At 40.7% G+C, this 27,323-nt stretch overlaps 2 protein-coding genes across 9 annotated transcripts in view; both read right to left on the bottom strand.

The window, feature by feature from the left end:
- Positions 1–149: 149 nt before the first annotated feature.
- On the bottom strand, positions 150–20,356 carry CREG2 (cellular repressor of E1A stimulated genes 2). 3 transcript variants are annotated; one of them, XR_015284372.1, is made up of 6 exons: positions 19,923–20,356; positions 17,589–17,758; positions 6,121–6,234; positions 4,265–4,348; positions 3,776–3,848; positions 150–224 (listed from the first exon to the last, which is right to left on the bottom strand). XR_015284372.1 is itself a non-coding variant. In XM_086880425.1 (5 exons), coding segments are annotated over exons 1-5 (768 nt in total). In that variant the 5' UTR covers positions 20,322–20,356; the 3' UTR covers positions 1,559–3,847. The 3 variants fall into 3 exon arrangements, 2 of the variants coding, with proteins under 2 accessions (XP_086736551.1, XP_023773556.2); XM_086880425.1 differs by lacking the exon at positions 150–224 and having other exon boundaries at positions 1,559–3,848; XM_023917788.2 differs by lacking the exon at positions 150–224 and having other exon boundaries at positions 1,559–4,348.
- Positions 20,357–22,292: 1,936 nt separating this feature from the next.
- RFX8 (regulatory factor X8) overlaps positions 22,293–27,323 on the bottom strand; it is a 32,403-nt gene continuing 27,372 nt past the window's right edge. For all 6 annotated transcript variants that reach the window (XM_086880422.1, XM_086880423.1, XM_086880424.1 and 3 more), the window contains 2 exons: positions 26,356–26,643; positions 22,293–22,631 (listed from right to left, as the gene is read on the bottom strand). In XM_086880422.1, coding sequence (XP_086736548.1) covers positions 22,585–22,631; positions 26,356–26,643 — 335 coding nt within the window. In that variant the 3' untranslated portion in view covers positions 22,293–22,584. The remainder of the gene's footprint in view (positions 22,632–26,355; positions 26,644–27,323) is intronic.

Here is a 27,323-nt window from a genome sequence, read left to right as displayed (position 1 = left end):
AGTAAATGCAGTCCAACCAGTGGCAAGAGAAATATTTAAAGTGTAGATAGGAAACACAAGCTGTTATTTGATCCTTACACAGGCTATTATTCTCTTCCTCTTCTCTCTTTTCCTCTTCTCTTCTCTTCTCTTCTCTTCTCTTCTCTTCTCTTCTCTTCTCTTCTCTTCTCTTCTCTTCTCTTCTCTTCTCTTCTCGATATGAAGTGGGAATTTTAGTATGAGAGCTTGAATTTTGTTGAAAGGAGATGGTGTGGGAAAGCAAGATAAAAAGGTAAATTGTCAGACTTGGCTTAAGAAAACACATCAGAGGAAAGTGGACAGAAGAGAGCAAGCTGTAAAAAGAACTTGTAAGAGCAAGGCTGGCAAAGGAAGAAATAGCACCGAGGAAACTTCCAAAACATTATTATTGCATACCCAAGAGGTGAGTGCTCATTTCCTATGTACAGAAAAGAAGAGCAAATTTAAGAGTGACATTTAACTGCCACAGTGAAAGCAAAGAACACAGTAATGAGAGGATGAAGGAACAATAAAAGGTGGTTGACTAGACTTTTCTCCCCAGAAAAAAAGCAGATCCGAGTCTCAATTCCCATAAATATTTTGAAAGAAATTAACTTGGTTCAGAAAAACTCAGGGAGGAAAAAGAAACTAAACAAGTGTTCAGATCAGACAGAAATTGTAATGGTTGTTAGCACAATGTGAGTTACTCTAGGAAATGCTGTACTGAAGAATATCCTTATTCAGCTTCTGCTTTGAAATTTGCTTTATTTGCTTTTCTTAGTCACGGTTATTTTGTTAACAACTTTCAATGTTTTTAGAAATCAAAATACATTGCAAATTGCAATACACATCCAGAAATGAGACAGGTTGCATTTCAACCACTGAAGTGATGAAAATTTCATCAGAAACAGAGCATTCTTTGGTTAAATAAGAACAGCAGTCAAAATAGCTGTGCCTAAATCCTGTACATGCATTTCTTTTGCCCAAATTAGCAAGAAGTGAGAACCCAACTTTTCAACTTCATTTTTCTTTTTTCAGCAAGTACACAGAAATTACTAAATACATCTTTTAAATTTTGCAAGACTACAGTTAAAATTTTAAACATGTTGCACAACAAACTTTTTTGGGAAGCTACAGAAATAACGAAAATAAAGAACACATGGAAATTACACATTAGCTAATTGAAATGCTTAATAAATACATAAGAGCTTATCAAGACTTATGAAAATATTTGTTTGATACAATAATTAGAGCTCAACAAACAAATGGGATTTTTGCTATTCACTTGAACTGAAGCAAGATCAGACTCTACAGTCTTAACGAACTATGGTTTTATTGTGATATTTCAGATAAAACTCTGGGTTAAAAGCTTCAGTAAACAAGTAAAAAACAAGTAAACATCACTCACCATGTGATGACCAATATTACTTTAGACATTTTTTCTTTTTAAAGAAAAATTAGAACTAGCCTATAAATAATAAAATAAAGCCCAGATAAACTACTATCACCTCCTTTTTTTTTTTTTTTTTTTTTGGTCTGACAAATTCTGTTCAAAATCTGCTTTTGTATTTTTGATGAATTTCTAGACTTTCAAGGACTCTCATGGTAGTTATTCATTGGGTGAAGGAAGCATGAAATGAGAACAGGTTATATAAGACAGCATTTCTTCATGAGGCCCCTTTTGTCACTTTACATGTCACCAGCATTTCATGTTTTGAGGTTCTGTCAAGAGCCTCGTGGCAGATCCATACAGAAAAGCTTCTTGATGAATATGTCATTTTACAATACAGAAGCTACTCCAATTAATCTGTGTGTGCGAGGAGACAGCCTATAACAAGCAGGGTGTTGTAAATTCAAAACTTCTTAAACCATTAAAGCTCTTCTGAATCTTCTTGACACAATCCCTTACTGCTTCAAGGCTTGTTGATAAAGTAATGGATAGGACATAGGACCATGTCACTGTTGCCAGTGAATGAAATGAATGAAATTGAGAGTATAGTAACAGTAGCACTTCTAAAATTTTTCCTTCCTTTTTCAGCTTGTTTAAACATTCAGACTGTACTCTGGATTTGCTTAATCTGTGTGTATTTAGGAGTGGGGGTTGGAATGGGGGTTTCAGGTTTCTCTGGGAATAGTAGTAAACAGGTATAAGGAAATACAAAATTATACTTTCACAGGAATTTCTGTGAAATTCTCTTACAAGGACTAGCATTCTTCCTGTTGAACTCAGATTTGAAAGTCCCATTAATCAAATCCTTAGTGGATAAAGACCCCCATGGCAAAATTATAGGAATCAAGGAGGATTCACTTGATGAGATTCTGTAAATCTGTATAGGACGGGCCATCTTGCTTCAGTATTACACAATGCAAGATTCAGGGGCAAACTCAAATGTGAAAATGCAGCTCATCTGCCAAGGAAAAAACCTGAAGGAAATAGATTCGGGCAGGACACTTCCTCCTTTTGTGTAATTACCTCTACAAAAGATCTGCAGAGCTAACAAAGTCTCTGGCAGTGAGACAAGAATAAAAAAGCTAAGTGAATGTCTAAACAAAGTTTCCCCCCCCCCACCTCATTTGCCTTGTTTTCTTACAGAATATCAGGAATAGTAGTGATGCCTGGGGCCCAGGACTCACCCTAGGGCTAAGTTGGGTGTCCTGGGGCCCCTTGTAGTTCAACCAGCATGGTGCCCAGCTGTTCTGGGAATGACTCCCTCTTTCCATGCCTGAGCCAAAATAAGCTCAGCTACACTTAATTGGCTTCCAGCTGATCATAGATCATGCAGCTGCCTCTGAGCTCTGCCCAGGGATTAACCTGTATAAGCTCAGGGCACTCACCCAGGCTCCTCTCCAGCCCAGACATGGTGCAGGCTGATGTCCAGAGCTCAAGTGCACTCCCAGTGATGCTGGAAGACCTTCCTCACAGGCACATAAACTCCATCTCAATGTGTCTCCTTCATGTAACAGGGAGAGCAGCCATATAATTTTCAAACTGTGTGGTGACTTGATTAGCCATGGGAATTTTCTTTCTGTGATACCCTAAGAACTGCAGAATAAGTTTACCAGGAGGACATCTAGAGAAAGAACTGACAATGATTAAAATACCTTTGAACTCTTTTGGTATTACCACGTGAAAAGCCTATACATAATGTGCTTGCAACAAAGTTTGTACTTTCCACACTGGGAAAAGCAGTTATTCATGACCTGAAATACCTACCATCTTTAGGCTTCTTTAGAAAATAAATGCATGAACAAGCCCTTTAAATCTTGGCAAGGAAACAGAGTTAAGGGACAGGCTCCACCCCTTAGTGAGTTAGTGACGGCTTATAAAAAATCAGTTGCACAAGCCAGTTAAAAATAAAGCAGCGGTTGGAGCATGGAGGCAAAAAAAATTGGGTCTACAGGCTATTAAAAATACTTTTCCTGTCTCAACAGGAACAGGCTAGCTGAGAACATTTACTTAAATTCTTCTTATAAGAATGTTTTTACTTGTATTGAGATAATCCTTGTGGGGCTGATTTGATTTTGGCCTTTAATGTGTTTAACCAGCTTTGTGTCAGAGGCAAGTTATAGTGGAGCTGTGTTGTTTGAACTGATTGCATTTTTTCTGCTAAAGAGAGAAGTTTTACTCAATTTCCAAGTGAAATATCAAATTATCTAATTAGGGAAAAGCACACATAGAAAAGAGAAACTAGCAAATGAGAACAGCTTTAGCAAATAATTTGTTTTTAAACTTAAATACCTAAATTTTCAGCTATTAACTTTCTCTTAAAATACTTACAAATCAAGGGAGACACAGCAGCAGTAATACCTCCACAATGCATAGAGGGTTCTGAGTAGGCAATTTGCATTTTCTGCAAATCAGAACATTATATTTAGCACATAGTGTAGTTTCCCTGTGGGTGCACAGCAATAGAAGTCAAAACAAACAGATACAAAGCATTTTAAAAACAGCATTTCAAATGACGCACTGCCTGCTTGAAATGACAAGTCTGTACATTGCAGGGTAGGGCTAATATCCACCTCTCCTTTATAATTTGAAAGTCTGTGTTGATTTATTTTCACTCCGCTCCATGTGAGACAGGGCTATTTTGAAGCCTTTTGGGAGAAGAGGAAAAATATCACTGTAAATAAACCATCTACCATGAAATTTTAAAAGTGTTTGGAAAGGAAACTCGGGAGATTTCTATCTCAAATCCCATTCGATCATCCTTTACTTGGAACTGCTTTTAAATACTCTTCTACTGCAATGGGAGAAACTTCTCCATACCAGCTTTGAAGCCAGATGTGTTCAATGTTCATTTTCATGAAGAACCACTCATAGCTACGAGGCCACTTTCTTACCACTGGGTGCCTAGAAGGACAAAGAAAAACAAACAAAAAAAATGTTAGAAGATGTGCCAAAGCATATGCATACTCTGCTTTTTTCTTCAGCTTAGTGTGCTCAGCCAGAGTGAAACCTAAGATATGAGAACACCACCATTCATCTTTTTGGCCCTTCCTTGCTGTAAGGTTTACAATCTTCCACATCCCAGTCTGGGGCGAACTGCAACACAGGCAGCCAGCAATCACCACCTTCCCCCACTGCAGAACCCTGTCTCTAAAGGTAGATGTTGTTCAGCCTCTGAATAAATGAAAAATAGTTAGAGAAAACTCTTTGAATGCATGTCAGGGTTGTGCTTGTATCTGTTTAAAGGAAACACTGTCCTGAAAATATCACATCTTTGGTAGCAATTGTGGTAGAGAGGGAGGGCTAATAATACTGGGTAGCAGGTAGAGCATAGCCTCTGCTAGCTGTCACCTCCAAGAGCCTTCTCATCCTGTACTTATGTCTCATTTCTCTGGTCTTCCTTACAGTTAGGTTAGACAGATTCTCCCTGACTGGGTGCAGATCTTCGGTCCCCAATCCCTGGCAGGTGTAGCTGTGGGAAGCTCAGCAGTGATGCACAGAGTGGATACCACAGTTCAAGTCACAGTGTTCACAGGAACATTGGCGGGGAGTGGTGCAAGTCTGGGCAGAGTTGGCTCAGTGCCCCTCTGCTCCTGCAAAGGATCCTGCAGCAGAGGTACTTGGTTTGGCAACGTCTTGGTTTCCCTCTCATTGGGAAAATGGTGTTTCCTACCATTTTCTGAGTTGTCCCTTTGAGTACCCACGACTCTGAGGTTGGTAAGTGGTGTCAGATGCTGCTGGCATTGGATGTTCCCCAGCAGCCCTCACTTTATCATTCTGGCTCTTGCACCTGACAGCAGAGCATCCTCTGCTGAGGTGCTGGTGGATTCTGGATCACTTGGGAATCTAATTCCCGTGAAGTTTGTAAAGAAGTGTGTCAATATGGCCCCATCTGTTCATGGTCCCATTTTTGTTATTGATGGCACACACACTGACAGAGTCTCACCCTGACCCTATCCTGTAGGTCAGAAAGAATATAATCTCTGGACTGTTTTGGATCCAAGCTCATCCCAATTTCCCAGTAGTATTTGACTGACCAGGAAAAGTGCATCTGGAGGACAATCCCTGGCAGCCTGTGTGGGACATGTGTGCCCCAGCTAAGGTTCAGGCTTTTCAAGCCTGTAATTCTGGACACCCAATGAAGGGCATGGGGGCACACCCTGTGTGTGTGTGTGCTCCACATCTGGGTTGTCCTTGCATCTGTTCAAAGGAGACTGTTCAGTAAGTACTACGGCTTTGAAGCAGCTGGGACTTTTGGAGATGTAATTAAATTTATAAGCTCCACCCTGAAAATGTTTGTAAGCCCAAAGACAGCAGACCTCTTCTCTTTGTCTGAGTCCCCTACCTGTCATAAGGTGGGGTAGAATCATTAAAGATAACAAATACACCATGGAATTATGGAATATCTCCTTGGAACCAGATGACATTCTTCATAATCCCCAGATTATAAACCGTGTGCCTTACCAGAGTCCAACACTAACTGTATTTCCATATTTCATTTCCTCAAGAGTTAAAAGGTCTGTCATTCCAAGCCACACAGAAGCCAGCATGCTTCATGGCCCCAAAGTAAAGGTCAGGCTTGTGATTTCTCAGATTTTCTGTACCAAACGGCCACATTTGTATATTTGTCTCTAACCCATGGATTGCACTCTACTATGTGCCTTTTAGATACAGACCTGGAAAACATTGCTTGCTTGGCAAATTCTACTTCCTCTGGAGGTACCGTGACCATCTGTCCCATGAGAGTCAGCCTGGCGCACCTTGGATCCTCTGGATCAATCACGTTTTTTCTGTGCACAGAGAAAAATGCTCATGAGTAATAGCTTACTTGCTTTCTTAAGGGTTTTTGGAGAAGTGTGGACTCCTGCTCACATATAAAAAACTTAGTCAAGCCTTGTGGGTCGTCTCTACTCCCAGCTATACTGTTTGGTGGAGAGGGGTTGTCTGGAAGGAACACTTGACTGACACATAGCTCTGCTGTAGATAGTTGCTTAATTTTAATTTATGTTCATGAAAGTTGGACAATTATCTATTGGATTGTAAAAAACTGTGAAAATGGCAGTATTCCCAGACAGATGTACAGAGCTGTATTCACAGAATACAGCTGATTCTGAGAAGTAGTGAGATGGTTAGTCTGTACCTGTGCCTACAGAAAAGAGTATGAATACGTGTATCTGTATGTAAAACATAAGGTCTTTTCATTGTGCTTATCCTAGAAAATAAATCCTTGTTCGTTTTTTACCCATTTTTCAACTGCTTTACACCAAATAGAAAAGTTCTCCAATTGCTTTCAGACCAAGACAGGGAAGGTACTTGTTACTTTTTGGCTCTTTGTATATAGCAATAATAAATAACTCCCATTAGTAACTGCAAGGCAATTACTGACTCTGACATATACAATACAAGGATATAAATCATAAGTAAATCTACTAATTGCAAAAAAAAAAAAAAATAGTGTATGAAATGACTGCAGAGGCTTGATCCTGACAAACACTGAGCAGCCCAAAGTCCTGCTGCCAGCAGTTTGAGACTGCTTAGTGTCTCAGGGAACCACATTCCCGTGTCAGCCCAAGAAACTACATTAGGAAATGAAAGTTGCATTTCTTTTTCACTGTGTTTTAATCACAGGAAATTACATCTCATCTGTGCACAATTTTACTTAAAGATCTTGGCTTGAGCCCTTTAGCCTTAACTGTGTGCAATCTGCAATGGCTTCATTTTTGGTTATATTTCTCAATGTGTGTCTAGTATATGCAGGAAACATATGGGCATCCTCCTGCAGCTAATTTAACACCTGCAGATTCTCCACAGATGGTTATGAGAGACTGTGTAGCTCACTAGATAAAAGATCTGCTTTTCTAAAGAGGGCCAGAAAGAGAGATACATAAGTACAGTAGGCTGACTGATACTTGACTATGTCCAGTAAGCACCTGCCACTGTCTGCTGCCTGACCTCCAAAGTACCATTTGCAGTCACATCAGCTCAGGGACATTTCTTCAGTGTTCTGTTCAGTTTGGAGCAGCAGTTGACTGTTTAACAACATTTGGACAAATTCCACATGTATTCATTTTCCTCTCCCATGCATACTGATGGGAGGAATGGTTGAGGCCAAAGATCAGGCTCAAACTTTCTGTCCACATCAACTTATAGTGTTCTAATTTTCTCTAGTACAGTTTTTTAAATTATAAAAGAGGTATTCTGAGTACCCAAAAATCCACATTCCCTGCTCAGGCACTGGGTTTATTTCTATCAATGTGTATGCAGAGTACAAACTTGTCTAGATGATCACCTTGGTACACCATAGATCCTCAGCACTGACTCCTCCTGCCTGCTGAAGGTGTCCCTTCATGTCTGGGTTCCAGTGGCCTGAAATCACTCTGTCCCTAAGGAACACAGCTCCATACCTGTAGCTCCTGGCATTTCTTTTGCATAGGTTTTGGGTGTTGTGTGTCTGCCCAGTATCAATGGCCCAGTGTGATGCTCACCCACCAAAACACAAATAAAGGCAAATACAGTGAATACAGCTGAAAAGAAAGGAGCCAGTCCCACATGCAGAGGGTATCAGCTGAGGGTATGCATGTCCAGCAGCCAGGGCAATGCACATTCACACTCTTGCAACTGTTGGCCCTGGATGGTGAAGTATTAAAGTCCATTTGAAGCAATCTCCTGATCTGTTGTTATCTTTTATGCCTAATCTTAATAATGTACCCAAAGCCCTCTGCATATGTTTATATATTCAGTATATATTTAACATTTATATTGATAAAGGAAAGGGACTTCTTGCGAGCAGAAATTCAGTTCAGAAAATTGCTTTCAAACAACTGTGCATCTGAATATATGATACAATTTCCTCCACAGACAAACAGTACCGTAAAACAACTGAAGAGCTAGGAAAAGCAGGAATATTTGCAAGTGTTTTTCTTGCACACAGTTCCTACATAATATGTGGTTAATTACTGTAAGAGAGGATTTTTAAAGGGATTGTTATTAAAAGATGTCTGTTTCACAGAACAGATGAAGGCCATGGATTCTGGATGTGATCAGGGTCAGTGAGAAGTTCTGGTCTAACCTTCTCAGATTACAATTATTTGGTGTTTTTATGCAAGTCTTTGTTTATTCTGAAAGCATAGTATGTGATTTTCAGTAGGCAATAGAGATGATGTAGCTGTGGTTAAGCAGTGAACCCTGCCTGCCTTTGCTGAGAAAGTTTTGTCTAATAGGACTGGTGTCTGATGTGACTCTTCCCCAATCGACATGAAAAGCTGCTTTGCACATATTTGGCTGACAACAAAGGCCACACACACTGTGCATCCCTAGCTTGAAAAGTTTTTTTTTCCCCCGGCTTCTTCTGTTTACAGTTTTCTGTACATTCTCATGAGCTATGGTGCTACACTGGTTGACACACACAATACTATCTTCCCAGTAAAAATTATTCACACTTAATTTTGCATATTGGAATAATAATCTGGAGGGTCAATTTGTTTTTCTGGAAAATTACTCAAATAAATTATTTGTTGAGATTGTGTGAGGTGAAGTTTTGGAAGAGCTGAACAGAGCAATGATACATTTGAGTCCAGCACACTGTTATTACTTGTTGGTTTTGCTTTCAGGTCTGCCTCTTATTATAGGTTTTTTGTTTCAGATTAGGAACCTTGTATTCTAATCTGACATTAGCATTAGTATATTCTTTTTCAAAGGAACCCTTCATATTATGAAGTGAATCTGTTTCTGCATTTCTTTTTTTTTTTTAGCATTGTATTTCCCTAATGATGTTTGATTACTTTTATATTTCTCAAACCATCAAAACCCACTAAATTTACAGCTTCCATTTATAAATGTTATGAATGGGTCTTGTGTTTTCAGTGTTGTTGCCGGTGCAACTAATACAAATGCAGGATTTGCCTCCCTGGAGCAAGGTAATATAGTCAGGGATTTATGTCTTATTTTCACTAAAGACAATAAAGGGATATTTACTAAAACATTCCTCACTTGCATCTGTAGAGGTCTAGTCATGCATTCACTAGACATTGCTTGTCTCTGTATAAATACATATTCAGCTCTCAGTCCCTGAGTTACTTTCATCTTTGCTGGCACAAGAATAAGTAGATGCAGAGGAGCGGCTTTATGTAACATTTGTGTGCTGCTGACTGGGTGTGAGAGGGCGGCAGAGTCAGGGGTAGAGATGTTGACACTGTTGCTCTGTTGAGGAAACCCAAGATGGTTTCTCAGGTGGTTTGTCTTTACCAGAATCAAGCCCTCTGTCTCCATGGGGAGGACCTCATGAATGCTATAGTAAAATATGAACTGAGGGGAAGAGAAAGCAGGTAACTGCAAAAGAAGACCAAGCAATAGGAACACATTCTTTTTTTCATACTTATTTCAAATACATATACTTTGTTGGGGAAAATTAGGAAGGCCAGATTAAAAGGGAGGAAGATACGGTTTATAAGAAAACAGTGCATTAAGACAAATCATCTTAATTATTCATCTGATCTGTGGAGAGAGAAGAATTAATTGTTCCTGTTCCTCTGCTTACAGTGAACAAAGCAGGTATGCAGAGTTTGACCCAGTCCAGGCAGTTTTCTTCCAAGTGTGTGAGATGACATCACCTACCCAGGTGCCAGCTTTACTGAGCTTAAGGAGATGCCTACATCCAAGTGGAAAGTATTTCCCAAGAGAAATGCAATGCTGCAAAGCACGCTGCTAATGAACATGTCCCACTTACTATGTAACACTTCCGCAATTTCTGGGTCCTGGTTCAAAAGCGGTTCAGAGTAAAGAGTGTTACCTACTCATTAAATTGTTTACTACACTAGCCATCTCTTGGAGTTTAATGAGAAGGTTCTTATACAGCAGCTATCCAAGTTCAGGTGTTATGAACTGGCTGCTGTGGTTATATTGACACATAAGATGATGTTGTGACTTGGTTAGGATTCCCTTTCACAGTTGAGATCTCTGCTTTGACTGATGATGCTCTGTCTCCTGGTTTCTGACCAAAGTATCCCTGAGTATTATCTTCATTCTCAGCCTCTGCAATCCATTAGTGAGGTGACACTGATCTGCCACAGATCAACAGGAAAAGCAAGTTAAGAGTTTGGAAGGCACTTGGGAAGGAAATCCAGGTACTCCCAAGAAAGAACTGTTAGGAGAAAGGCAGGAGGGTTCAGTACTGTTCCAGTCTGGGTGTGGAAGCAGGGGTCTATGCAGAGGAATCCCTCTCTTCTTCCCCAGCCTCCTTTTCCCACAAAGGAGCTGACATCCTTCTCCTCCACCCCCTGAGGAAATAAGATCTTCCATCCTCCCTGGGAGGATACACAAATGTCCCCTGAACACATTTCTCACTGCTGTGTGAGAAAGCACTGCTCTTATCCCTCTGCTTCTTCATAGTTGAAGAGAAAAAAAGTTGGGGAAGAGTTTTCTCCTATTGCAGGAGAGACGGAACCAAGAAGAAAGCCCCAGTTTCCCTACTTTTTCTTTTTTTTTTTCTACTTTAAAGCATACAGCTCATGAGTGGCATAAGGGCAATAACTGCTTCCACACATTCTAAGTGCTCCTATAATGGTAGCAGTCGTGAAAACCCATGTAATTAGGGGGTGGGGATTAGCTGCTGACCCAGCTCATCCCTGTCACCTCCCAAGGATGCAAAGTAGGTGACTCTGTCACACCCTTCACAGGGCTCCTCTTCACACAGCCCCAAACTGGGCCCAAGATGAAGAGGCAAGAGTTATTTTCTACTATATAAAATGTACAACAGGATTTTTGTCCCCTAAAATCTACAGAACGGAAGGGAGGGAATGCTCTGTCCTTAGAGAATTACTGTAAAGTGCATATAATTTTGATTCATAAATGTGATTAATTTTGAAAAGTAAGTTACTCTCCTCATTTATTTGTTCACCAGTAACTGCTAGAGTCTCTGAAGCAGAAAGAATGTATTGGTGCTGCTAATCTGCATGGCATGAACGTCAAACAAAATCTCCACTGAAAGCAATTTCATAATCTGAAAAGCTGTTGCTGGCCTTCAACCGGATATGCCTAGGCAATTCTGCCCTGCTCTGATTTTGACAAGAATTTTTTTTATCAGCCATGTTTGGGAGCCAGAAAAGTTAGTCAGAACATCTTTGCTTTTGGAAGAGGTCTTCTGTTCTGAATCTGAAGTTAGGGAGCTAAAGTGTATCAGTGCAGAGATTATTCTGTTCATCTAAGTGAGCCTGTGCTCCCAGTATATGTGTTTTAACATTTTTAATAATTTCATTCTTTCTAGAAGATAATCCTTCCTAAAATGTTTAACTACTTTTACTTGAAGCCAGTCTGTTTTCCTCACTCCACTGACAATAACAATGCATTTCTTCAGCTGAACTCTGTGTTTCAGACAGGAAGCTTTTATATAGCTTAACCACAGACAATTCACAGAGAAAAAAGAAAAACAGAATCATACCATCAACTATTTCTGTGAACAGAGTCAGAGAAACACTATTTCACTAGGAAGGGATTTTAGGAAGTTGGTTATTTAAGAATACAGGAAAAATAGTAATTTAGAGCAGTATTGTGTGCATTGGGTCATGATGATAGTAGGTTTCATGTTTGACTTTCTAATTTGGGACCTTCATTTTAAATTTTTTTAAATACAGATTTTCTTTAAATACAGATTTTTCAGGAACAACTACTGGCATAATTATTTGCACATGACTGAAAAGGGCCAATATAAATACCAGAATTAGAAATGTGTCTGTGCCACAGAATCAGGAGGTGGATCTCAAAAATTGATGGATGTCTGAATTCAGCCTTTGTCTTCTGCATGCATAATTTCTCTTTGTGTGAAGGTACAGTACCAGATTTCTTTGTTATATTAATCCTCGCATTAACAACAGTAACTCTACAAACCCAGCAGTAGTTATATGTTGTGTGGCCATATGACATCTCAAAGGTTGTGCAGTGGCAGGCTTATTGTCCCTCAGGATTGCCCAGGGAATGAAGCTGGATGTTTGTGCATGCTGCTGATCCACTACACAGCAGGAACCCAGACCAACAAAATTCCTCTTCTCTTCCCATGATGGCTCAGAATTCATGAAAATCATTCATGGTCTGCAGTGTGGATTTGAAACACCATCCTCAACTAAGAGAAGGAAAAAAACCAAAGGTGGACTGACCCCAAAGGTCGCTGCTTTTCCCTTGTATACAAACCAGTTAATGGCAGCCATGTAACTGCTCCTTCTTTAAGAAAGATGCAGTGTGTCCCTGTGAATGTGCTGAACCTGATGTCAAGGAGGTGACACACGTTTAAAATTAATTGCCTGTTTTCCAGGCTGCAGCTGTAATGAGGCAGACTCAGGAGCTTGGAAAGAGGAATCCTCTGAGCAGCCTGTGTGTTGTGAAATGTATTTAGAACAATAGCTGCTCTATTCTTTAATGTCGGGCTTGGTCTTGCTCCCTCTGAAAGCTGCAAGAATGGAACTCAATCTTTTCAGCTTGTCAGTGGCATAGACACACCAGCTTAGTCTATTTATAGCCCTGAACCATTTAATTTTTCTTGCCTCTATTATCCATTTATCAGCCTTCAGATAAAATGCCATGTAGTTGCTAACAAATGCCGTCTCTATCCTGGCCATCAGAGCCTTCTCAGAGAGGGGCAGTCTGTCTCCCTCTGGGAAATGGCAATCTCTAGGTCAGAGATGAGGAATCCAAACCGTAGCTGCAATACTAAAATGTCTTGCAATTAGTGCCTAGTCAGAAGTGTCGCTGCTCTCTTTCTTTCAGTATTAAATGTAATTTTTCTTATTTGTTTAGGGTTTTCACATTTTCTCTCCAGCTGATTAAATATTGAGGCTGGAGCACCATAAAGGCCAGTCTTGTATTTCTCACATGTTTGAAAGGGAAAATATTTATTGTCAAGGTTTGGAACTTGAGTCTGTTCTGAAACAAAACAAATGAAATTTGCTACTAAATAAATTTAATATCAAATTGGTGTACACAAGTCACTTGAAACTCATTAGGTACACGAAGACATTGAAATGTCAGCTATGTTTTCTTTCTAAAGGCCAGAGATTTCTTTTGCATGCAATAGGTCAGAAGCATTTTTCAGGAGAGTGCCAAATACTCCCAGGAGCACTGGCTACAGGCACCAATCAGCTTTCACATTTATTTTGATCCTTACAACTCAGAGTAGATTAATAATGGAATTCTAATGAAGTTCCACATGAAAACAAGCTATGAATGCATTGCTGGCATACAAGGACATGAACTTTCTCACGTAGAATATTATTCATTTAGCTATTTTATATAATTATTTCAAAACCAAAACAATTAATGAAACAGTTGAAGAGAATGTCTGACAAGAATGACACTTTCCTTTGCAAAGAAAACCTCACAGATACCATTTTAATGCTAGCAGGATCTGAGGTCACACAGAGTGAAAGGTCTTGCCTTTCATATAGTGCTAGTGAAGAAGATTTTGCTATACTGAACTTGACCCACCACATAAAGCTCTGCACTGAGGATGCTGTGTGCTGTTTGCAGGGCACAGCCTCTCTATCTCAGCAGGTCAAGTGCACCCTGAAGGTGGGGACAGGCCACCCCAAGCACTGGCAGCAGGGCCCAGACATCTTGTTGTTTTCTTCAGTGTTGCACTCCCCACAGAGGCCCTCTCTGTGGGGTGACAGTGGGATGGCGTGCTGGGCTGCAATTTTAGATGTTGCTACTTTTAAATGTAAAAATCGCTCATGGATTCCCAGTTTAAAACATACATTAATTTCTGACTCTGGTTATAGGGGAAGGGAAGAAAAGAAGGTAAAGTCCAGTGCCCATAGCCTTCCTTTCTGAGAGAGCTTCAAAAATGCTCACATTTTTGTATCATCAAAAACAAAAACTGTAGCTCAAGTAAATACCCAGCTTTTCATTGTCCGTATTGCTTGTCCTCTGCACTAATGCCAACCAACATCTGTTCCAAATGAGAACTTCAGAAATAATGAAAAAGAAACTGAAGGTAACAACAAAATAAATAATGCATGGAGCACTGATCAGACTCTGAACCTGTGTACTCAATTCAGTAGTAAGCTCAATATTTAGAGTATGGTTACATGCTAAAATGAGAATATTCTATTTTCCACCACCTTCTCTTTTTCTTTCCCCTTTCCTTTGCTCTTCTCTGGCTCTTGAGGAGCTGATTCAAGTTCCTAAGCCACTAGAAATCACATCCAGAAAAAAAAAAACCAAACAAAAAACCAGGAGGTTTCTGCTGGGTTACTGAGCTAAAATAGGCCCACCATATGGTCAGCTGGAGGGAGGGGGTGGGATTGCATGGCCAGGAGCAGTACTGGCCACAGGATGGAAAGCAGAAGGATCAGCAGAAAAACTTATTCTTGCTGTCAGGATAATTTTCTTCACATTTTTCTTTAGCTTAAACTGAGGCAAAGACCAGAACTGATGGGAGGCAGGGTAGCACATGACTGGTAATCAGGAGGGAGAGTAGGGATGTGGCAAATAGTAATTTGTTTGGACAAAGCTATTTTGGAAATGCAGGTTTAGCTTCTTGGTGGTGCCCAGAGAGCTGTTGTCACCAGAGAACACAGTCTCAGGCTGCAGAGGGGACTGGAGACTCAGGTGACAGAATCCAGGTTGCTCTGGCTGCAAAACAAGCAGCAGCAGATACCTGGCATACTGATCAAAAGGGTAGAGATTTGAAAATTAATAGTGATGTAATAAAAAGACACTGAATAAATATTCTCAAAGATTTGTGGTGTATATGGATTTCATATTTCTATAAATCATGCAGCATTTCTCTTTTGTTGGTGAATTGGCACTTCCCAAACTGGTGCATCGGGCAGTGATGTTGCTAAGCCATAAAAGGCAAAGACTTTCAAGAGTGGCTGTTTAAAGTTAGGGATCAAAGGCCACACTTAAGTGCCTAAGTGGGTGTGTGGTTTTCAGAAGTGCTCAACACTACCACTTATCATCAATGGAAGCTGCTCTGAGTCTTAGGCCTCTGAAAATAGGGCATTAAGTAGTAGTTCATAGGACTTGAAATACATTTTTAAGCACTGGATAGTAAGTTGGTCAGGATAGTAAGTTAGACTGAATGAAAAATCTCAGAAAGCAGGAATAAACGCCATTAAGTCTGCAATTAAAGAATGGATATATTTATTTTCTAAATTATTAATCCAAAATATTTAATGAAAATATTTAAGCAATATGCAGAACCATTCCAGTGTTAACTTCACTACTTCACTGACCTCTTCAAGCATTCAAGACTGAATTACCTTAACAAATGTTGGTGACAGAAGTCTCCTATTAGGTGTTTGACATTGTAAGAGGAAGCCATGATTTCCATTCCTTGGGAATAGGATGTTAGCATGAAATGACTGGTACTGCTTTGGACTAAGAAACATTTCATTTTTCCACCATATAACTCTCTAGAAAACAATATATTCTGAAGACAAACACAGACAACTGTAACAGTAATGTTTTATATTTGCCATTACCTGCTTTTCCCAGGGCTCTTCTCAGCTATCAGGCTTAAGAAGTGGGATGATACTCTAGGCAATCCTCAGCTGGGGAAATCTGGTCTTAAGATAAAACCTCTCCTTCCACAAAGAGGACTTTAAGTTGGAATAAAAACTGTTAATTCAATTTCTTTCTGAAGGAGTCTGCTCTTACCAGTTCTCTCTCTCTCCTTGGAACGTCGGCTAAGACCTGCTTTGGTAACAGAGTCCTGTCTGACACAATTTCAGTGTCATGTACCTCATCACGTAAAGAGGCCTTTGTAAATAACACTTCACACAAGGCTGACCCAGCCAAGTATGCCACAAGATTGACTGTAAACAAACATATGGTGGAGATACGTCTTTTTCAGGGAGACAAGAATGGAAGGGAAAACTGAATCATCTTTGAGGTTACATACATACATTTTACACATGTAAAGCTTTGGGAATCTGAAGTTATTCATTATACACAAGAATAAAATGGACCTGTTGGAGTGAGTCCAGAGGAGGCCACGAAGATGATCATAGGGTTGGAACACCTCTCCTACAAAGACAGGCTGAGCACATGGGGTTGTTCAGTCTGGAGAAGGCTCCATAAGCAGACTTACTCCTAAAGGGAGCCTGCAAGGGAGCTGGAGAGGGACTTCTCACAAGGGCTTGCAGAGACAGGACAATGGGATAATGGATTTGAACTAAAAAAGAGTAGGTGTTGATCAGATGTTAGGAAGAAATTCTTTGCTGTGAGAATGGTGAGACCCTGGAACAGGTTGTCCAGAGAAGGTGTGGATGCTCCATCCTTGGAAGCGTTCGAGGCCAGGCTGGATGCAGCTTTGAGCACCTTGGTCTAGTGGAAGGTGTTCCTGTCCATGGCAGGTGGGTTAGACTTAGATAACTCTTAAGGTTTCTTCTAACACAAACCATTCTGTGATTATAGGATTCTATGACATGGTTAAGAAGTCAACTCACTGCTGCCTCTGGAGAGAAGAACCAGGGACTGGATGTAGATTGGTAAACCTCAGACCTGTATTTCTTGATTTGGGGGGTCATTTAATGACTGTTTGTGATATACAAGGTGTAAAAAATTTGCAAAGATATCATATTCAATCATATTCTCTGAAGAGTTGGAAATCAGACAGAGTGTCACAGGCCTGAGCATATAACTTGTGAACTGAGAGCCTGAGATGCTCTTACAGAACCCAGAGAGCTGGAGTCCTGTCAAGGCATTCAGCAGGGCCTCCAGAGTTTTCAGCAGAGCAAAGATGCCTGCTTTACTGTGAATTGATCAGCCTCTGAAATTCTATGGATTTTACTGGCAAGATCACTGTAGGCTATTATAGGATCTTGAACACCTAGACTTTATGTAGGCACTTCCAAGAAGAGATTAAAATTTAGGTATGTTAATGTTTAGATATATTAATGTAAGCTGAAAGTCACTCCAGCTGTTGATGCTACAATATACTTCAGCGGCACCTCTGCTTTTCTCTACTATGCTTTAGCAGGGGAATTTACTGAAAAAAACCCAACCAAACAACAAAACTGTAGGAGGGAGCATGTAGCTGATTGTGAGAGTCAAAAATAAATGCAGGACATTGAGAGTTATGGGGACCCAGCTTTCTGTTCTGAGGTCTCTGTTCTCACTGAAGGTGGTAGAAGGCAGATAAAACTGTTACCTGCAGAAATTTCCATCTGTCTCCGGGAGGGTCAGAGAAGCCATGGGATTCTTCAGAAGATCTGTCACAGTGCTATCCTTTGGTGTCACGTAAAAGAAAGGGATTCCAGTGCTGTTATTGACGGGACCATCACTGAGAAGTAAACAGTTCCCATAGGGCATACCTTGGATCTGCAAAATCCAAATAAGCAATTGGTTACATATTTATACATAGACAGTTTTCAAGGTGGGGGATTTTCTCAAGGGTTCTAGCAGAGAAAACAGCCAGCCCCATTGCTCCCACTTTCTGTTGTCATTATGAGAGAGCGTTTCTTCTAAGTTAGATCTATCTCCTCTACATTAATCATGCTTCTATGAAAACAGATCTCACCTCTAGTCCTGTCCATGACTATAGAGAATATTTTCTCTTCCACTAAGCTTAAAGGAACTACCAAATTTAAAATGTTTAAGTGCATTAGTATATTTTTTTCCTGCCATTGATGTCAGGAAATGTTTACTCTAAACCACTGCTGGTACCTTTCTTCAAGCCCAAAAGGATATAGAGCCTAATTTAGCTTTGACTCAGCCTGCTTTTTACTCTAATATTGCCTTCTCTTTTGGTTTTGATTTACAATGTGATTGCATGGGTTTGCAAAAACAAAAAAGAAATCATTTTAGCTAGAATTGGGTTTGAAGTCAAACTGGACATCAGCTCAGCTTCCTGGGCAGGAACATTTGATCAGAGGGGTGTCTCAAGTACCAAGCCAGCTAAGGCAAAACCTCCTCCCATGGCAGAGAAGGGACACTGAGGAGCCAAGTTTTCAAAAATATTTTCTCCCATACACTGACCTGTGTACACACAGTGGTTATAATGCATGCAAAAATGTTCTTGCCCAGTATTGACACTCATTAATATACTCCAGTATACTCCTACTATGCTTTGTCCCATTACAAATATATATATATATATAAATATATAAAAAATATATATTATATAATATATATAAATATATCCTATTATAAATAGTAATGACAAATATTCAATTAATTGCTCCTTTATTTTCCTTGTCTTCAGATATTTTTCCCTTGTCTCTTAGATGTTGAACAGTAAAGTTATCCATCAATACATTAAATCTTTTACAACAAAATCAAATTAAATATTAATAGTTAATAAGAAAACCCTGGAGATGTTGTTACCTGGGTAGCTTTCTGATTTTTAATGTTTATATGCCTTTAAAATTTTAATGCTTATAGTGCTTATAAATGGCCTTTGTTGGCTTTCCTTAGAAGTAATGCTTTCATGATATTACATAATTTAGAAAATAAAAATATTGCTTATTAATAAGGGTTACAATTTAAAAAAACAAAAAAAAGCTCTCAGTAATATTGCAGGACATATTCCCATTGCTTAAAATAGTCTGTCATGCAAAATCAGTGTCACACTGGATTTTCAAAAATAACTGATCACACGCAGCATAGTTCAGCATTCAAAGCAGCAAACACCACCACCCGAATTTCAAATTTTATTAGGAATCAGATTTTTCTGTACTACTTCTGTGCTCTGTCTGGAGGAAGATAACTGCAGACTATATTACGGCTGTAATTCCACTGAGGGTTTCTGGTGAGAGCATAAACCAAGAGAGTTACAATCACATGGTTTAACAGGATTTCCAAAAGCTGAGGCAGAATTACAGGCCTCTTCTGTCTACGTAAAAATTCATTTAATAGTATTTTTTTTCAATCTGTTACTTTGTATTTCACAATAACATTAAGTGCCGCTAACTCAGCCAAGTTTCTGAAGACATGTGTTTCTAAATTTAATGTAATATTGTAAGCTAATTAATGGGTGAATAAGATTCACAGGTTCTTTCAACAGAAAGTTAAGAATGTCTTTTGTATTTATTTATTTATTCCCCTTTTGTCCGAGTGTTAATGGATGCTGTGTCTTATCCCAACATTTCACTTTTAGAAAGGCAGTATTTTAAAGCTGGAAAAAATAATGACCCCAATTCCCAGGTACAGCCCAGCTATTTTGTTTAATGTTCCTGACAGAGAAATCGTCCTTTAAGCTGGTATAGCCGGACGGACGGGCAGATTTCGTGGTAGCCCACCAGGCTCTCCTCCTTCTCTTCCTCATCCTCCTGAAACAGCCCCTCTCCAAACCCTGCGATGCAGCTCTGCCTTTACTGGCCTAGAGATTTTGCTTTTTCGCGTGTCTCTCTGGCGCGGGTTTTAGCGAGCATCCTCCCTCCCTGCGCTCCGAGCACGATTTCTCCCGCGGCGTTTGCGCCGCTCCCTGCGCGGGGCGGGCGCCCGTCCGGCGGGTAAGGCGTGCCGGGCGCCGGGGGCACCGTACCTGTCCTCGGGCGGCCCGCGTCGCCACGAAGCCCCAGGTGTTGTGTTGGGCGAGGAAGCGGGCGGTCCCGGCTCGTCCCGGCGCCCCGCCGCCCTCCCGCCGGTAGGAGAACATCCTGGACGGGGCTGCCCCCTGCCCCGGCCGCCGCGCCGCCGGCCCGGAGCGCAGCGCCGCATCCTCGCGGTACGCCGAGGCCGGGAAACTCTGCTTCCAGAGGCCGCCCGCCTCCTCCAGCAGCGCGGGCAGCGCCTCCTCGGTGGAGGAGCTGTGCAGCTCGTCGGCCGCCGCCCCCGCCTCGGGCAGCGGCCACGACACGGAGCTGACCACCACGTACCCCCCCGCGCCGCCGCACAGCAGCGCCGGCAGCAGCCACCAGGGCCACGGCCGCCGCGCCGACATCTTCTGCGGCAGCGCTCCCGCCGCGCCCTCCCGCGGCCGCCGCCGCCCCGCAGCGCCCCCGCCCCACCGCGCCGGGCTCGGCCCGCAGGCGCGACACGCCTCGCCGGGCTGCCGCCAGCCCCAGCGGGAGCCTCCGCCAGCACCGGCCACGGACACCCCGGCACAGCCTCCCGCGGCGGGGCGCGCAGCTCCGGGGCCCCGCCCGGTTCTCAGCCCGCGCGGAGCTCGCTGCCGGGCCTTTGCCTGTCGCTCGCGGGGGACCTGGGAGGCTGCTGGAGCCTCTGGCTCAGGTGCGCGCTCCAGCAGGTATCTCACGTATTGAGGTCTCTACACGCACCGCAAAACCAAAAAGATGGAGCTGTCTGGGCGGAGGCGGTGCGACCTCTCCGCTTGTTAAAAAAAGTGACAATCCACGAGGGAGAGTGTCCATGTGAACGCTCCCATTGCAGGGAAAGCTTCATTTGGGCACTGGGGTCGGTCAAGTCACAGCTAGACCCCAAGGCTGAGGTGTCAGGCAGCATTAGTTTGGTGCTTGCAAAGATGCGGTTTTGATATGCGAGTACATGGGGCTGCTATTAAACGTTTTCCAGGCGAGGTTTTAATTAGGCTAAGATTTGCATGTATATGGATTTCTATCAATAGCCCAAATTAATAAAGGCACATGTGCATCCCGTTCCTTTCTTGGCAATAGACCTCTTCAATATGGCCATGCAAAGATGTAATTCTTTAAAACATATGCTTGTAAACTTTCGCTGTATTCATGCAAATTTTTAAGGAATGCAGGTTCAATAGGAGACCGGGAAGAATGAATCTCTCAGAAGCCTTCACCTGTCAGAAGGTTCACAGGTACATCTAAAAGATGTTCTCAGGTACATCTTACTTTTTCATATGTGTGAAGAACAAGTTCCAAGATCAGTCTACTGTTACAATTTCTGCTTAATTGTGCCATGTGAACAGGCATATCTAATCAAGAATCTAAACTCTTACAAAAGTGGACCTGAGAACACTGAGTATTTTTTGCTTATATTTTTTCCTACGTTCCCTGTTCCTTTTTATTTTCTTCACCATAAAAACCTGAGGAATAGTGGTAGTGGGTATTATGGGCCTTAAGAAACTAATAAATTTTTCTGATTGTGAAGATACTTCCCAAGAAAATGTAATTTTGGCACCAAACTCTTATCTGCAGAATTGAGTACATGACTACCTTTTCCTTTAGCTCATGGCCCTGTCTACATCTGCTGCAGTACCACACTTAGGAAAATTGATTCCCACTTCAGTGCTTGAGCTGAGACAGAAGAATGGAGATGCAAGCAGAAAATCAATTTCCAAATCCAAAATGAGTGAAAGCTTCCCAAGCTCCTGACAAGTGCTTTTCTCTGATTCAGGATATGTCCCTTCTTAAAATATCGAAGCAGTTGTCCCTTCTAGAAATAGCAACCAGGCACAGACAACTCACTTCAGGCATGCTCTTCAAAAATAGTTAAACCCCCCATTTCCCTGGTGTTTCAGGGAATTTCCTCACACAATCTGATGCATGCAAGATAAAAATCTCATCGTTTATATTTACTATTTTCTATGAATTTATGCCAGGGTTTGTCTTTATAAACATCTTTGCTTGTACTTTACTTACAGAACAAGCCCAAACCTAGTTTTGAACATAATAAAATAGTAACATTATATACAGCCTATTTTATTTCAGTTAATAGAATTATATGTGAGATATTGACTCTCGTATCCTGCAGAAATAGGAAACAAAGCAGGAATTTCTTAAAACAGGAATTAGTGCTAGGTTTTACATTCAATAAATATAAATTTTAAATTAAGCATTGTAGACACAAAGAAGCATTAATGCAGAGTCATTCATTTATGCTGTAGCTTCCAGATAAATTTACCATGATTACCTCAGGTAGGTCTTCAGCTTTACTGACAACAGAAAGATACAAGAAAGGCATAAAACAAAGCCACAAGTAGTTCAGCTTTATCTTCTGAAGATTTATTCAAATAAACTAAATCAAATCATGTGACAAAATAAGTGCATTGCTAGCCTAGTTTTGCCTTTAGTATTTTTTTAAAAAGATCTGAAGTTTAAGAGAATGAAAACAGTATTTCTTAAAGTTCTATCAAAAAAGTAAGAAAGGCATAGCATATAGAATACTACAGTCAGGATGCTTTTCTCTGAAGATCTGCTGTTCATCGAAGGCAAAAAAATATCAGTTCATCTTTTTGGGTAAGAAATGTTTCCTTTCCAACTTGAAGATCCAGCTTAGTACATGATATAATAATTTTCTCTTCCTAAATTACCTGGATGTGCTGAAAATTAGAAAAGAAACATGGAAATGTTTTGACTGTAGGAATTGTAAATAATTTGTTTCTCCTTTCATTGAAAAAAATACTCTTTATTCTTCTATTGGTGTTTTATAGATACCCAACCTTATTAATAAACTCAAGAAGAGGAAGCACATATTTGGGTTCATCATAGGATGGCAAAGGTCTGACAGAAGGGCATATCCACTTTGAATACATTATTCACACTTCTCACACTTTGTGTGTCAGCTGTAAGCACTTCTATTATCCATTTTCAAAACAAATAGTCTTAGCCTGTCTCTCTCTTGATGGGCACTGCATTTTCCTGCTGAAATTCTGGCTTTCTTAAACTCAGCAGAACTTTTGACATTGAATTCAATCAGGGTCATGATTTTGCTCTCATTTTTTGGTCATTTTAGTTAATGATTTCACTTGGTCTCTGTATCCTGGTTTATACAGGCCACTCAGATGAACACTTACTCTTCCTATAGGTCAAGCAGTTAACTTTGTCCTATTTTTTGTCTCCCTTTATAACAAATCAAAGTGTTTGATTTGCTCTTTGCCAACAGAGCTAGGAATAGCATACCCTCAGTCTCTTCATGCCCTGATTTGCAGTATATTGTATGTTATGAAGGTGTGGAATTGGATTAAAAGCTACAGCACAGTGCTCTGCAGATAAACCCACTGCAGGTGTGCAGTTTAATAGGATTTTAATTTGGTAACAAGTGAGCAAAAAGCAGAAGCCTAGAATGGGATTTTCTAGATGAAAAAAATGCTATTCATGCTGAGAGAAAGCAACTGCAAGCTCTGTGATAAGGAATAAAGATCTGGCCAATGCTCTCTGAGCTGCCCTGTTACAGATTATGGCTTGTTCTGAGAATCTCTTACTGCCACTGGTTTCATCAATTCTGAGTTCATATAATGTTTGTTTGGCTCTGTATCATTTCATCTGCCACACTTCCCTGCCTTGCTCCCTACCCTCTACATTTGTTCATATAAAACCAATGTTTTCCTTGGGATATGCCACCAACTTGGAATATATTCTGTCTTCAAGAGTATTAACTCTATTTATTAACTCTATGTATTAATTATTTAAACTATATTTAAAGATAAGATTCCTAAATGTACTGTGCTGTTCAAAATAAATGGAAAAAAATGGTCTCTGTTGAGGAGTCTAATTTATACTCAGCATCAACTAGGAATGGAAGACCAGAAACAGATGGAGAAGGAAGAGGAAGAATGAAGGTGACAACTAAAAGATCATGAAGGGATCTGCTAAGCCACACATATTGGTGCTGCTGATGTCAGGGTAAGGTTGGGAGATTCTCTTTTGATTTCTGTTACCAGTCCTCCCTCATATTTTTCCAGGGTTTTGTAGCAAGACTGAGTGGTTAGCACTAATTTCAATGAGCTGAGTGTGGAGGTGCAATGAACAGATTTTTTTTTTCCACAGCATAACAGGCTGTAGAGAAGGCATAGAAATGCCTTGTGGAACAAGATTAAAAACTACGGAGGTTGGGTGGTGCTGGCAATGGATGGAGTGGAGGATGGGAACTGATGAAGAGCTCTGGGTTGCAGAAAGCTGCCAAGCCTGCCTAAGGTGAAAGAATTAAAAGCAAAAATTATGAAATATAACTGAGCAGTATGTCAGGCAGCAGAAATGTGGTCCAGGAAACAGCAGTGCGGCTCGGGGATGCTGTTACAGCTGCTAAGGGTTTAGAAACCCAACAGAATGGGCTGTGGCCAAAAGGGGGATTAGTCAAGAGCAGGGACAGATGGTTCCTTGGAAGCATGAGGATAATTTTTGGTGGTCAAAAGTCAAAGAACAAAAATCCTCATGCAATGGAAATCTTGTCAGAGGATCTACAGAGATGACAATACAAAGCAGTGGGTGATACTGATGCTTTTGGCAGCTGTGTTTTTCAGCAACCCATGGCATCAGCGTTGATATACAAAAGAAAGAATCTGCAATGGTCAGGGTGAGAGCCACCACCCATCTGAAGAACATGAGTGGGCAGAAGTGCTCACTCTCTCACAGCTCCTGAAGCCCTTTTGAGCTGCAGGTTCAAGTTTTTTGACTCCATCAGAAGCTGTAAGCACTTGAACCACAACATAACAGGTTCTTACTAGAATCTCTTTTTCATCCCAGTTATTAGCATCTTGCACATGGACTGGTAAAATCCATCATCTGTTGGATTCTTTGATCTCTAAACTTCTGCACTTTATTAGTCATTCACTGTGTCCTTCCCTCATCCACACCTTCTTCCAAGTCCTCATACTCCTCATTTGACATTTTACACCCTTCCTCTCTTATTCTGAAAGGGATGAGTCCTCATCCCTCACTCTAATCAGCCTTGCTCTGTTTGTGTGATCTGGTACAAAAAATTCAGAACCGTTACACATTTATAAGCACATCACTTGCACAGACCAAACCTGGGTCAAGCCCTTGTCTTATGACCCCTGCAAAAAGCATTGCAATGGGCATAGCACATTCAAAATGCAGCACAGTGAAGAGCACAGGAAATGGGCAAATACTGAATAAAATTTCTAGTGGTACATTTCTTCATTTCTGACCATCAGAGGAAGTGATTTAGAGCTCTCTAGCAAACTGTTTGTGTTTTTACATAAAGGTGGTATGGCAGGATGGGTCAGTATTTTACATTTGAAAAGTAACAAAACCTGTCAAACGTGCTTATCATGCATATAAATTATTCTTGGTTTGTCCTCTGTGTGCCTGCTTTCTCCCCTCCAATTTTCTTTGCTGAACTAGTCTTAGCATATCTTATATTTAAAAAAAATTAGGGTCCCCTAAAGGTCTTTATAATTAATAAAGCTGTTTTTAAAACAGTCAATTCCCACTCCTGTGCTAGTGTATACCTCTTGGGAATAAAATAACTATAGTAGTGTCACCCAAAATCATAAGTTTCTCTGTGAGTCTTGGTGCCATTAACATTTGTCTTTCCAAGTTTTCTGGTAATCGCAATATTCTCTGAGACATAAGACAAGAGCTCTTACTGTATGGAAGAGAAATATGAAAGCAGCTGAATGTCTAATACATTACTTGCATTAACCACAGAGGCTTGACCCATATTCCCATGTGTTCTTGTATTTAACCTTGTATTCTAGAAGACGTAGAGTCTATCTTGTTTTCTACCTGTATGCCACACCTTATGCTAGTAAATTTGGAGCAGTGGACTGACTGCAAGAAAATCTGGTAGAGCAGAACATTCTCAAGAATTTCATATTGCTAAGTAACAGATAGGTGGAGGGAAGAAAGCCTCTCAGTGCTTCCAAAAGTGAGGAAAGACCACGCTGTGCCCTCTCTTTTTTGATCAATAAATACATGCAGTCTGTTTGTCAACTAGCCCATGGTGCACTCACAGCCCACCAGAACAGCACTGCTCTTCCTTAGACAACATTTGGGGAATCAGAAGGAGCTCCAGTAGTCTGCTGGAAACCTAAGGAAAGAATCAGGAACCTGTGGTGCTGGGAGGTGGCTAATGTTGAGATTACAATCCTTTGATATCACTGTGGGGTGGGGGCAGGATGTGGAGGACGCCTCATGAGTTGAGGTTTCAGTGACAGTGGACACAGCTTCATGCAAACCTGGATTTCCTTAGTTCTACTTTACATGCATAAAAACCCCAATTAGCCACACACCTCCCAATCTGTCCTAATTCACCCAAATTATAACTTTTTTCCCATAATTTTAAGTTAATGCTATTTTCACCTTGCTGACAGTGGCTGTGTTCACCAAACAACTCAGAACTCTGGAAAGCATTGGTTAATCCGAAGTTATTCTGGTTCTGCATTACAAGAGATGTCTGTGTAGCATTGGCTTGAGGTTCCTCCTCAGCAAAACAGGCTGTGAGATGGCTAGGCTCGTAAACACACAGAACAGGGACCTCATTTTGGTTTGCAACCAAGGCATTTCCTTCTTCCTTCTCCTCTTCAATATAGGACTGGAAAATGTGAGCCGCAAAATCAACAAGTAGCATGTTCAACAAAAGCCAGGATCCTAGGTTTAAAGAGAAACAAAGATAATTATGACAACCTCTTCATTTTCTTATCTTTATAATGTGTTCTTTTTTGAAAGGCTTCATTGTAGTAATAGGCTAGACAAAGTAATGGACCAACACTCATCAAACAGTACTTACAAAATTATGCACTTCCAAATATCCCAGAAAAATAGGCACCAGTGCAAATTTTAAACATAAGCAATTTTTTTTTCCCTTTATTTAACTAGAGAGGAAAATTATGTTCATTCACTTTACTATTAGAGTTCCTCTTCCACATTCACTTCTACTACAAGGCTTATCAATAACCATGTGTTATCTCCATTCTCCCCTCAGATGGATAAATCCTTTAACCTATTCCCAAGCAAAACCTCCTATAGACATCTGTGTGTGTTGTCTCTATGATATTAAACGGTCCACCTTGCAGCTTGGGCCATAAGTGATAAAAGACAAGAGAGACTCACTGAGGCTGTTGACTTTTGAATCGTATCTTGGTTGAAAGCCCATACAGTAAAGAGTAGATCTTCCACGCCATAAATCTGCATAGCAATTCATCATGCAATTTATAAACTCTGCATCCCACAAACTAGTTTATATGGATATCAACAAGGAGATAACTACAATTTATATTAATGACCACAGTTTACAGAGCTTTAAAAATGAAAAATACTCTCTTTTGATG

The sequence above is a fragment of the Cyanistes caeruleus genome, chromosome 3 (genome assembly GCF_971803275.1).
Source record: "Cyanistes caeruleus chromosome 3, bCyaCae1.hap1.1, whole genome shotgun sequence".
Taxonomy (NCBI): domain Eukaryota; kingdom Metazoa; phylum Chordata; class Aves; order Passeriformes; family Paridae; genus Cyanistes; species Cyanistes caeruleus.
The sequence above is the reverse complement of the archived record's forward strand: the minus strand, read 5'-3'. Positions and strand labels throughout refer to the sequence as shown.